This window comes from Aricia agestis, chromosome 14 (genome assembly GCF_905147365.1).
Source record: "Aricia agestis chromosome 14, ilAriAges1.1, whole genome shotgun sequence".
Taxonomy (NCBI): Eukaryota; Metazoa; Arthropoda; class Insecta; order Lepidoptera; family Lycaenidae; genus Aricia; species Aricia agestis.
Window position 1 is genome coordinate 976,512 of NC_056419.1, and position 14,000 is coordinate 990,511.

Here is a 14,000-nt window from a genome sequence, read left to right on the forward strand (position 1 = left end):
CCTTTGGATTGTGCAACGCACCTGCCACATTTGAGCGACTCATGGAGTGTGTACTGGCAGGCTTAGTTGGAGAGGCTTGCTTAGTCTACTTGGATGACGTCATCATTGTTGGCCGCGACTTCGAGGACCATTTGCGAAACTTAGAACGAGTTTTCGCCAAAATAGAGGGGGCCAAGTTAAAGTTGAATCCGAAAAAGTGTCGTTTATTCAAGAGTAAGGTGAACTATCTCGGCCATGTTATCTCCAGTGATGGAATTCAGACGGACCCGGAGAAACTAGAAGCAGTCCAAAATTGGCCAACCCCTAAGAACAAAACCGAAGTGCGGGCATTTCTTGGCCTATGCTCCTACTACAGGCGTTTTGTTAAGGGATTCTCAGAGATAGCCAAGCCATTACATCGGCTGACAGAAGATAAACGACAGTTTATTTGGGACGAGACTTCCGAAGATTCTTTTCAGAAACTAAAGAAACATCTGTGTGAAACACCAATCCTGGGGTATCCACAACCTGAAGGTCAGTTTATAGTCGACACGGACGCAAGCAACACGGCCATTGGAGGGGTGTTATCTCAAAAACAGGGTGAAAGAGAAGTTGTAATTGCATATTTCAGCAAATCTTTATCTAAGCCAGAGAGAAACTACTGTGTGACAAGAAGAGAACTCTTGGCTGTCGTAAAGACGCTACAACATTTCAGCAAGTATCTCATCGGCAGACAGTTTTTACTGCGAACTGATCACGCAGCCTTGAAGTGGCTACTACAATTCAAGAACCCAGAAGGCCAAGTAGCTCGATGGATTGAACAACTCCAGGAGTATGACTTCAAGACGGAACACCGCAGCGGAAAGGCACATGGGAATGCCGACGCACTTTCGCGAAGGCCGTGTCCGGAAGACTGCAAACATTGTGTTAAGCAGGAATCTAATGAAGTAACATTAAAGTTAGCGAAAACAAGTCCTTTGGGTCCATGGGAGAATGATGGTATGAGAGAGGCTCAAGAAACAGATGACGACCTTCGGCATATCATCACATGGAAGAAACGGGGTGATGAAAAACCAATCTGGAGTGAGGTTGCACCCACTGGCGCTGTCACTAAGGCGTACTGGGCGCAATGGGACAGTCTGATTCTTCAAAACGGAATACTTTACCGGAAATGGGAGAAGACCAACGGCAGAGAGTTCCATCTTCAGATAGTTGTCCCAAGAACGAGAGTACCGGATGTTCTCCGTGAAATGCATGATGGCGTATCAGGAGGTCATCTAGGAGTAAAGAGGACGTTAACGAAAGTGCGAGAACGATTCTACTGGTTGCATTGTCGAGATGATGTACAGGATTGGTGCCGCAAATGCACTACTTGCGCTGCAGTGAAGGGACCACAGACAAGGAGCCGTGGGAGCCTGCGCTTGTATAACGTTGGCGCACCGTGGGAACGAATCGCAGTTGACGTAGCTGGGCCATTTCCTGTAACGGAATCAGGAAACAAGTATTTCATGGTTGTCATGGATTACTTCACCAAATGGCCCGAAGTGTTCGCCATACCAAACCAGGAAGCTACAACAGTTGCTTCTAAGCTAGTCGAAGAAGTAATATCTCGCTTTGGTGTGCCTCTAGAAATCCATTCCGATCAGGGCAGGAATTTCGAATCGCAGGTCTTCCAGGAAGTGTGCAGAATTTTGGGAATGCATAAAACGAGGACCACCGCGTACCATCCACAGTCTGATGGAATGGTTGAGAGATTTAACCAGACCCTTGAGAGGCATTTGGCGAAATTGGTAGATGACAAACAAAAGGACTGGGACAAGTATATACCGCTCTTCCTTCTGTCGTACCGTACCGCCGAGCATGAGAGCATAAAAGCTACCCCGGCGTATGTCAATTACGGTAGAGAACTACGAGTACCAGTAGACCTTTTGACAGGAGGATCACCGGAAGAACCAAAGACCGTACCAGATTATGTCTGCGATTTAAGGGAAAAGATGCGTTATATACACGCCATGGTTCGGGAAAATGGGTTACAGTCAAGTGAGAACATGAAGACCAGATACGACCGGAAATCGAATACAAGCGGTTTCGAAGAAGGGTCACTGGTGTGGCTGCATAACCCAACTCGCCGAAAAGGCAAATCTCCAAAGTTGCAGACCAAGTGGGACGGCCCATACAAAGTGGTTACCCGATTGAATGACGTGACTTACAGGATCCAAAAGCAACCAAGAGGGACATTCAAAGTGGTACACATAGACCGTCTGGCGCGTTACCATGGCAGTAACAATGATGCTCGGGACGAGCATCTCTAAGAGGGGAGTAGTGTTACGGTACATGGTATACGGACACGTGGTGCGCAAGTACATACTCGAACCTTCTAAAAAGGTCCAATGTTTGTTTACGTGTTTACCCTTTATTTGTTAGCGTGTTTGAATTTAGACCTTATGACTGAGTCCATAAGGTCTAAATTAAATTCAACCTACTGCACTATCGCAAGGACGGCAGTTTTATTGTGGCACATTCCCGAGCCTACTAGAAATTTCCCACGGTTGTTTACTTGTTTACGTGAAATCGGGAAATTTCTGGAATTCGTCTCGCCATATAAAAAGAGCCGCAGGCAGGCCCGGCAAGTCAGTTCCTTTCGAGCTATCATCGAGGCGATTTCGGAGTGATCAATAGTGAGTGAACCAGTGAAACCTGCGACTTGGCTACGACCTAGGACAGTGATAGTGCTTAGTGAGTGACAACAAGTGATTTGTGTTTGTACTTAGTGCTAAGTGTGGTGACCTAGTGTTTAGTGCAGTGTTAATAAAGTCTTCAAGAGAGTCACCAGGTCTTTCTCTCCAAATCCTCGAACCCTAGCACGTAACAATACATTTTACGGTTAACAAGTAGGACCTATGTGAAGTTAGCAACCGAGTTCAAGGTAAATGATTTTTATATATGTCATTCGATTGTACCCGGAGTGTACCCGATTGTACCGCAATTAAAATCGTTTGTACCTCAATAGGTTAGAAATGGGGGGGGTGGTAAAATTTGCTTAGCAACCGACATAAAGATACCGGAATTTTAATGATGCCATCTGGAAGAGTATCGTTTGTACCGGATTGTACCCGTTTTTAAAGTTAATTTTTTTTTTGATTTTACGAAAAAAAAAAGCAAAAAAAATTTTTTCCTTAAAAATAAGGCTTTTTATGGAGTAGAAGGAAAGAAAGTATATAAAGCAGTTCAAATGTGTAAAAGAAGTTATTTTTTGAGGTAGATTCGTTCGGTCTTGACGAATTTTCCAATATCTTACTATAAAAGTCGGAGTTATATTTTGCAGTTTTTTTGTCGTTTGTACCTCGCCAAAACAGAAAGATTATAAAAGAAGATACTATTCACTTCATATTTACACAAAAAAATTTGAGGTACAAACGATTTTTCATACAGTAACAACGTCAGAGATTCGATCGGTCTTGACGAATTTTCGAATATCTTACTATAAAACTCGGAGTCATATTTTGCAACTTTTATCGTTTGTACCTCGCCAAAACCGAAAGATTATAAAAGAAGATACTATTCACTTCATATTTAAACAAAAAAATTTGAGGTACAAACAATTTTTCATATAGTAACAACGTCAGAGATTCGATCGGTCTTGAAGAATTTTCGAATATCTTACTATAAAACTCGGAGTCAAATTTTGCAACTTTTATCGTTTGTACCTCGCCAAAACCAAAAGATTATAAAAGAAGATACTATTCACTTCATATTTACATAAAAAAATTAGAGGTACAAACGATTTTTCATATAGTAACAACGTCAGAGATTCGATCGGTCTTGACGAATTTTAGAATATCTTACTATAAAACTCGGAGTCAAATTTTGCAAATTTTATCGTTTGTACCTCGCCAAAACCGAAAGATTATAAAAGAAGATACTATTCACTTCATATTTACACTAAAAAATTTGAGGTACAAACGATTTTTCATATAGTAACAATGTCAGAGGTTCGATCGGTCTTGACGTATTTTCGAATATCTTACTATAAAACTCGGAGTCAAATTTTGCAACTTTTATCGTTTGTACCTCGCCAAAACTAAAAGATTATAAAAGAAGATACTATTCACTTCATATTTACATAAAAAAATTAGAGGTACAAACGATTTTTCATATAGTAACAACGTCAGAGATTCGATCGGTCTTGACGAATTTTAGAATATCTTACTATAAAACTCGGAGTCAAATTTTGCAAATTTTATCGTTTGTACCTCGCCAAAACCGAAAGATTATAAAAGAAGATACTATTCACTTCATATTTATACTAAAAAATTTGAGGTACAAACGATTTTTCATATAGTAACAATGTCAGAGGTTCGATCGGTCTTGACGTATTTTCGAATATCTTACTATAAAACTCGGAGTCATATTTTGCAACTTTTATCGTTTGTACCTCGCCAAAGCCGAAAGATTATAAAAGAAGATACTATTCACTTCATATTTAAACAAAAAAAATTGAGGTACAAACGATTTTTCATATAGTAACAACGTCAGAGATTCGATCGGTCTTGAAGAATTTTCGAATATCTTACTATAAAACTCGGAGTCAAATTTTGCATTTTTTATCGTTTGTACCTCGCCTAAACCAAAAGATTATAAAAGAAGATACTATTCACTTCATATTTACACAAAAAAATTAGAGGTACAAACGATTTTTCATATAGTAACAACGTCAGAGATTCGATCGGTCTTGACGAATTTTCGAATATCTTACTATAAAACTCGGAGTCAAATTTTGCAACTTTTGTCGTTTGTACCTCGCCAAAACCAAAAGATTATAAAAGAAAATACCATTCACTTCATATTTAAACAAAAAAATTTGAGGTACAAACGATTTTTCATATAGTAACAACGTCAGAGATTCGATCGGTCTTGACGAATTTTCCAATATCTTACTATAACACTAAGAGTTAAATTTTGCAACTTCTATCGTTTGTACCTCGCAAAAACCGAAAGATTATAAAAGAATATTATATTCACTTCATATTTACACAAAAAAATTTGAGGTACAAACGATTTTTCATATAGTAACAACGTCAGAGATTCGATCGGTCTTGAAGAATTTTCGAATATCTTACTATAAAACTCGGAGTCAAATTTTGCAACTTTTATCGTTTGTACCTCGCCATAACCGAAAGATTACAAAAGAAGATATTATTCACTTCATATTTATACAAAAAAATTTGGGGTACAAACGATTTTTCATATAGTAACAACGTCAGAGATTCGATCGGTCTTGACGAATTTTCCAATATCTTACTATAAAACTAAGAGTTAAATTTTGCAACTTCAATCGTTTGTACCTCGCGAAAACCAAAAGATTATAAAAGAATATTCTATTCACTTCATATTTACACAAAAAATTTGAGGTACAAACGATTTTTCATAAAGTAACAACGTCAGAGATTCGATCGGTCGTGACGAATTTTCGAATATCTTACTATAAAACTAAGAGTTAAATTTTGCAACTTCTATAGTTTGTACCTCGCGAAAACCGAAAGATTATAAAAGAATATTCTATTCACTTCATATTTACACAAAAAAATTTGAGGTACAAACGATTTTTCATAAAGTAACAACGTCAGAGATTCGATCGGTCGTGACGAATTTTCGAATATCTTACTATAAAACTAAGAGTTAAATTTTGCAACCTCTATCGTTTGTACCTCGCCAAAGCCGAAAGATTATAAAAGAAGATACTATTCACTTTATATTTACACAAAAAAATTTGAGGTACAAACGATTTTTTATATAGTAACAACGTCAAAGATTCGATCGGTCGTGACGAATTTTCGAATATCTTACTATAAAACTCGGAGTCAAATTTTGCAACTTTTATCGTTTGTACCTCGCCAAAACTGAAAGGTTATAAAAGAAGATATTATTCACTTCATACTTATATAAAAAATTTTGAGGTGCAAACGATTTTACATATAGTAACAACGTCAGAGATTCGATCGGTCGTGACGAATTTTCGAATATCTTACTATAAAACTCGGAGTCATATTTTGCAACTTTTATCGTTTGTACCTCGCCAAAACCGAAAGATTATAAAAGAAGATACTATTCACTTCATATTTACACAAAAAAATTAGAGGTACAAACGATTTTTCATATAGTAACAACGTCAGAGATTCGATCGGTCTTGACGAATTTTTGAATATCTTACTATAAAACTCGGAGTCATATTTTGCAACTTTTATCGTTTGTACCTCGCCAAAGCTGAAAGATTATAAAAGAAGATACTATTAAATTCATATTTACACAAAAAAATTTGAGGTACAAACGATTTTCATATAGTAACAACGTCGGAGATTCGATCGGTCTTGACGAATTTTCGAATATCTTACTATAAAACTCGGAGTCAAATTTTGCAACTTTTATCGTTTGTACCTCGCGAAAACCGAAAGATTATAAAAGAATATTCTATTCACTTCATATTTACACAAAAAAATTAGAGGTACAAACGATTTTTCATATAGTAACAACGTCAGAGATTCGATCGGTCTTGACGAATGTTCCAATATCTTACTATAAAACTAAGAGTTAAATTTTGCAACTTCTATCGTTTGTACCTCGCGAAAACCGAAAGATTATAAAAGAATATTCTATTCACTTCATATTTACACAAAAAAATTAGAGGTACAAACGATTTTTCATATAGTAACAACGTCAGAGATTCGATCGGTCTTGAAGAATTTTCGAATATCTTACTATAAAACTCGGAGTCAAATTTTGCAAATTTTATCGTTTTTACCTCGCCAAAACCGAAAGATTATAAAAGAAGATACTATTCACTTCATATTTACACTAAAAAATTTTAGGTACAAACGATTTTTCATATAGTAACAATGTCAGAGATTCGATCGGTCTTGACGTATTTTCGAATATCTTACTATAAAACTCGGAGTCACATTTTGCAACTTTTATCGTTTGTACCTCGCCAAAACCAAAAGATTATAAAAGAAAATACTATTCACTTCATATTTAAACAAAAAAATTTGAGGTACAAACGATTTTTCATAAAGTAACAACGTCAGAGATTCGATCGGTCTTGAAGAATTTTCGAATATCTTACTATAAAACTCGGAGTCAAATTTTGCAACTTTTATCGTTTGTACCTCGCCAAAACCAAAAGATTATAAAAGAAGATACTATTCACTTCATATTTACACAAAAAAATTAGAGGTACAAACGATTTTTCATATAGTAACAACGTCAGAGATTCGATCGGTCTTGAAGAATTTTCGAATATCTTACTATAAAACTCGGAGTCAAATTTTGCAACTTTTATCGTTTGTACCTCGCCAAACCCAAAAGATTATAAAAGAAGATACTATTCACTTCATATTTACATAAAAAAATTAGAGGTACAAACGATTTTTCATGTAGTAACAACGTCAGAGATTCGATCGGTCTTGAAGAATTTTCGAATATCTTACTATAAAACTCGGAGTCAAATTTTGCAACTTTTATCGTTTGTACCTCGCCAAAACCGAAAGGTTATAAAAGAAGATATTATTCACTTCATATTTACACAAAAAAATTAGAGGTACAAACGATTTTTCATATAGTAACAACGTCAGAGATTCGATCGATCTTGACGAATTTTCGAATATCTTACTATAAAACTCGGAGTCAAATTTTGCAAATTTTATCGTTTGTACCTCGCCAAAACCGAAAGATTATAAAAGAAGATACTATTTACTTCATATTTACACTAAAAAATTTGAGGTACAAACGATTTTTCATATAGTAACAACGTCAGAGATTCGATCGGTCTTGAAGAATTTTCGAATATCTTACTAGATAGTAAAAGAAGATACTATTCGTATCTTCTTTTATAATCTTTCGGCTTTGGCGAGGTACAAACGATAGAAGTTGCAAAATTTAACTCTTAGTTTTATAGTAAGATATTCGAAAATTCGTCACGACCGATCGAATCTCTGACGTTGTTACTTTATGAAAAATCGTTTGTACCTCAATTTTTTTTATGTAAATATGAAGTGAATAGTATCTTCTTTTATAATCTTTCGGTTTTGGCGAGGTACAAACGATAAAAGTTGCAAAATATAACTCCGAGTTTTATAGTAAGATATTCGAAAATTCGTCACGACCGATCGAATCTCTGACGTTGTTACTATATGTAAGATCGTTTGCACCTCAAAAATTTTTATATAAGTATGAAGTGAATAATATCTTCTTTTATAACCTTTTGGTTTTGGCGAGGTACAAACGATAAAAGTTGCAAAATTTAACTCTTAGTTTTATAGTAAGATATTCGAAAATTCGTCACGACCGATCGTATCTCTGACGTTGTTACTATATGAAAAATCGTTTGTACCTCAAATTTTTTTGTGTAAATATGAAGTGAATGGTATTTTCTTTTATAATCTTTCGGTTTTGGCGAGGTACAAACGATAAAAGTTGCAAACTTTGACTCCGAGTTTTATAGTAAGATATTCGAAAATTCGTCAAGACCGATCGAATCTCTGACGTTGTTACTATATGAAAAATCGTTTGTACCTCAAATTTTTTTGTGTAAATATGAAGTGAATGGTATTTTCTTTTATAATCTTTCGGTTTTGGCGAGGCACAAACGACAAAAGTTGCAAAATATGACTCCGAGATTTATAGTAAGATATTCGAAAATTCGTCAAGACCGATCGAATATCTGACGTTGTTACTATATAAAAAATCGTTTGTACCTCAAATTTTTTTGTATAAATATGAAGTTAATAATATCTTCTTTTGTAATCTTTCGGTTTTGGCGAGGTACAAACGACAAAAAAACTGCAAAATATAACTCCGACTTTTATAGTAAGATATTGGAAAATTCGTCAAGACCGAACGAATCTACCTCAAAAAATAACTTCTTTTACACATTTGAACTGCTTTATATACTTTCTTTCCTTCTACTCCGTACAAAGCCTTATTTTTAGGGAAAAAATTTTTTTTTTTTTTTTTTCGTAAAATCAAAAAAAAAAAAATAACTTTAAAAACGGGTACAATCCGGTACAAACGATACTCTTCCAGATGGCATCATTAAAATTCCGGTATCTTTATGTCGGTTGCTAAGCAAATTTTACCACCCCCCCCATTTCTACCCTATTGAGGTACAAACGATTTTAATTGCGGTACAATCGGGTACACTCCGGGTACAATCGAATGACATATATAAAAATCATTTACCTTGAACTCGGTTGCTAACTTCACATAGGTACAAGTAGGTAATAAGTTTAAAAACAACAACCCAACTTTGTTAAAATACAAAATGTTGCAAAGGAGGTATACGTGGGAGAGCCATGCTTCGGCACGAACGGGCCGGCTCGACCGGATAAATACCACGTTCTCACAGAAAACCGGCGTGAAACAGCGCTTCCGCTGTGTCTGAGGCCCAATCCCCTACCCTATTCCCTTCCCTACCCTCCCCTATTCCCTTCCCATCCCTACCTATTACTCTATTCCCTCTAAAAAGGCCGGCAACGCACCTGCAGCTCTTCTGATGCTGCGAGTGTCCATGGGCGATGGTAGTTGCTTACCATCAGGTGCCCCGTATTCTCGTTTGCCCCTTATTTCATAAAAATGGAAACCTATGTTATCCACGGCATCAATTGCTTTGGTTTCAGCGTAATCGGGTAAAATTGAAAGTTATCAACTCACCTGCGCATTGACTATCTTCGCTAGCTCTCCTTTCCCTCGACACCAGCGGCTCCTGAAACGTCAAGGTCAGGCTTCCTCTGGGACTAATTCTGGCAGCTTCCAATTCGCTCGCCACGAGACTGCCTCTGGCACTCCTCTCCGATGGCGCGATGCTGCCTCGGGGACTCTTCTGCGAGTCGGGTATCAGGGAACCACGTGGACTTCTCATCATGTCCGACGGGTCCTTCCTTAGACTCGAATCTGGGATGATGCTCCCTCTCGGACTAGTCCGAGGGCTGGGACCCAGTTCCTTCTGCCGCGCCGGGTCTATCTGTATGCTCGCCACCGAATGCCTGGGACTGCGCCCGACGTCCGGTACCAAAGAGTTTCTTGGCTGGTTCCATAACGAAGCGTCTGGTACCAAGCTTCTTCTCGGGCTCCGTGCTGTGGAATCTGGCGTTATGCTGTTTCTTGGGCTCCTGTTGAAGTCCTGCGGGTTGAGGCTGAGTCGGGAGCCGTAAGCTTGCTCCACGCCGAGATTATTTCTAGAAGGGGTTAGAGTATTCTTAACTAGAGCCGTTTCTGGTGTGATTGAATTTCTGGCGGATCTTGACTCGGGAACGAGGGAGTGTCTCGGACTCCTGTGGTAGGAATCCAGTGCGGCATCCGGCGCCAGGCTTGCCCGAGGACTTCTCTGGATCTGTATGGCCGTGGGCTCCATTTCGTCGTCAGTCTCTGTGGTCGCCAACGACGCTCGCCTGGAGTTCTGTGCCGAAGGTCTTGGGGACCTGGTCTGCGGCGAGGTGGCAGCGCTCCGCGACGCCCTTCGCCGTCTGGAAGATGACGTTCTGTGCAACATCCTGACGTCTGTGTCTCTTTTGTTTTATATCATCGCTCCCTCATTTCGCATTCGTGTGAACTGAAACAAAAAAGGAAATGTTATAACGATGTTACTTCTCGTCATCATAAGTAATGATGTTACTTCTGTCCTACCATAATCTAATAAGTCTGCCTGGCTTATTTCAGCGAATGAATAGGAGATCCTGAAATTCAGTTTGTTTATTTCGCGTCAATAAATCCGAGCGAGACAGGTTTCAAAGCTTAAATCAACAATCTGTTCAAACCGACGGATTTATCAAATTAAATTTAAAATTCGTGTTCGAACAATTCCGAACCTCAATTAAGTCTGGTAAAATTGGGCAAGTGGCATTGATTCTTCAACTTTTCAATTTAAAAAATTGATTTCAGGGACGCCGCGTAGTCCGAATGTACAGTCCGAATATAAGAACAAAATATTATACAGTCTTAATAAGAGTACGGAAATAAATTCCTATCCACAAACCCCTAAAGAATTCCTTTATTACCAGCAAAAAATTGCGACTATCATAAGTGCTCCAACTATATTTAGCGACGGCAAACAGAGGCGTCCAACTCGAGTAAATACAGCCTTGTTTACACACACATACACACACATAGCACCAGCGATTTATAAGAAAACTTGTAAGCTCTTAATAAACAACTTCTTTGTTTAGTTAGCGACGATAAATCCAAATACACCGGCACAATAGTCCTCGATTTGTTCCCCGGGGGGTTAAAGGGGGGTTGGGGAGAGAGTTCCAGGCGGGGAAATAAATATTGCCTCGGCGCTTTGGATTGATAAATTATTGTCTATTAACAACCGACCACCTGAACTGATTCAACTATCGGTATCTTGGAGTAGTGTTTTCATTATGCGCAGTACCTTCATACTTTACTGGTTTAAAAAACTGTATCAAAATTCAAACGCTTGTGTGTCTGTTTGTCTGTTTGTCAAGGCCTAATCTCTTGAACCGACACACGTGACAACGTGATAGCTAATCTAACTTGAAATAACACGCTAGTACTTAAGTAGTAAGGATCGTCATTTCACTTAAAATCCCAAACTCGACGGACATACAATTTTGTGTTTATACAGGGAAAATACACGGCCCACATGCCCGTTGTGATTCAATACACTGAATATCTTTAGTTAAAATATAAAATAACGTACAACATCAATATACTAGGACGTAAGAGCCAGTCCACACGGCGCGTACCGTCAGCGTTGCGTCGACGCAGCGCTGCCGTTGCGTTGTTTTCCATACAAATAACCAAGGTGTGCCTACGGCCTGCTGCGTCGTCGCACACATGACGGACAGCAGCCCCCGAGACGAAGCGGGAGAGGGTATGGACGTTGACTGCTTCATCATAACGCTGCGATGACGCAGCGCCCGTGTGGCCGGCTATGCGTCGAACATCAGCGCTACGTCGACGCAACGATGACGCAACGCGCCGTGTGGACTGGCTTTTACACTCCACAACTAAATAAAGTCGTTTTGTCGAATCACCGTGAGCACACGTGAGGAAATTGGACGGAAAATGACTTGTCAATTTATAGACGACGAATTGTTATAAAGTATCGAATCCGGCAAACATTGTTTTGCCATTAACCTTATTTTGGGTATAGAAAATATACGTTTGCCGATTCTCAGACCTATACGATAAGCACGCAGTTTTTGACAGTTTTCTCTTGTACCGGATGACAAGATTTTTTTAGGTTTACGTGAATATTGCTTGTATTTTAGACACTTGAAAACAAGAACATTTCATGTTATTGAGTGCGTTCTGCGTAGATCGGAATACAAATAGTAATTATTGTAATAGTAACTGACGAATCTCCCGGAAAACTCTTACCAAGTTGAACGTCAGTCAACTCATTAATCTGCAGTCCACTCGTGACTACGGCCGCAGAGAAGTAACCAAAACGCCGACAGAATAAACGCTACGCGGAAAAGTTCACTAGTATACAGGATGTAACAAAAACAAGTGATAATACTTTAGGGTGTGTACGTGTTCCTTGTAGAGAGTTCACTGTGAAAGTAGCAGCGCTGAAAGACCAAAATTTTTTTTCACTTTTGTATGGGGAAACTCGTTACGCTCGGGCCGTTGCCCATACAAAAGTGAAAAAATAAATTATTTCTTCTTTCTTCTTTCAGAGCTGCTACTTCCACAGTGAACTCTCTACAAGGAACACGTACACACCCTAAAGTATTATCACTTATTTTTGTTACACCCTGTATATTAAAAAATATCATTTGTTAGAAGTTATTGTGAATAAATGGTCTAGAATGGGGACACTGAGTGAATCGTTAAATGGTTTGCAGGAATTTCATGACTCATCATGAACTTCTTTCAAAACTTTTTACGATTCACTCAGTGACTCAGTTTTACTATTTTGGACCTGACTCCTTTGCTGAGGGTTCTTATGTAAGTCAAAGTCATACACATTTATACGTGGGAGAGCCATGCTTCGGCACAAATGGGCCGGCTCGACCGGAGAAATACCACGTTCTCACAGAAAACCGGCGTGAAACAGCGCTTGCGCTGTGTTTCGCCGAGTGAGTGAGTTTACCGGAGGCCCAATCCCCTACCCTATTCCCTTCCCTTCCCATCTCTACCCTCCCCTGTTACCCTATTCCTTCTTAAAAGGCCGGCAACGCACCTGCAGCTCTTCTGATGCTGCGAGTGTCCATGGGCGACGGTAGTTGCTTTCCATCAGGTGACCCGTTTGCTCGTTTGCATAAAAAAAAAATACAAAAGGAGTCGGAGGGAATCGAAATAAATCATTTAAACATAGGTTTTCGTTTCGTTTTAACGTTCACGGAATGTCACGGACAAAAAAAGAATGATAATGAACAAAGTGCGAGCATTCCGCCGCGACCTAATCTGTTTCAATTTGCCCGAGGGGGCAGCCCCCTCCGTTCAGGGGGTAAGGGGGGTAGCGGAGGGGGGAGTGATTTATCCGCGTAGATACGGCAGCTGATCCCACCATTATCAGCTTATATCTGCAGTAACAGTAATCAGAAGTACTCCTAATAAACAAAACCAACCCGAAAAAGTCTGAAATCCTTTTGATATAGTAAACGAATTTAGAAAAAGACACAAGATTAAACGAGTAATGAGATTATTTCAAACTTTTCAGTTTTTAAGTTTTTAATTTTACCCTAGAAGATTTTTTTTTATAAAAAATAAAAATATATTATGCTACAGTCGTAATTTAGCTAGCACAAAAATTTGTTCAACACACGGAAACCATGTTTCCCTCATAAAATTAACTTAAAATCTATTAATAATCTAAAATATACAGCATTCATTCCTAATATCTATTTTCTAGTGAATAAGTATACAGTTTTATTTTAAAGTTCGGAGAAAAATACACCAAAAGCATACCGCGGTCAGGATTAAAAATCCCAAATTCAATTTATAAACATTTCACTTAGTAAAACTTAAGGCGGAGCTTTTAAATCAAGTTTAGCATA

General features: G+C 38.4%; 1 protein-coding gene across 1 annotated transcript in view; it reads right to left on the bottom strand.

The window, feature by feature from the left end:
* The window catches only part of LOC121733979 (serine/arginine repetitive matrix protein 1-like), a 127,049-nt gene that overhangs the window by 36,294 nt on the left and 76,755 nt on the right, over window positions 1-14,000 (bottom strand). The window contains exon 2 of the mRNA XM_042124393.1: window positions 9,685-10,582. Within this exon, the coding sequence (XP_041980327.1) occupies window positions 9,685-10,522 (838 nt within the window). The 5' untranslated portion in view covers window positions 10,523-10,582. The remainder of the gene's footprint in view (window positions 1-9,684; window positions 10,583-14,000) is intronic.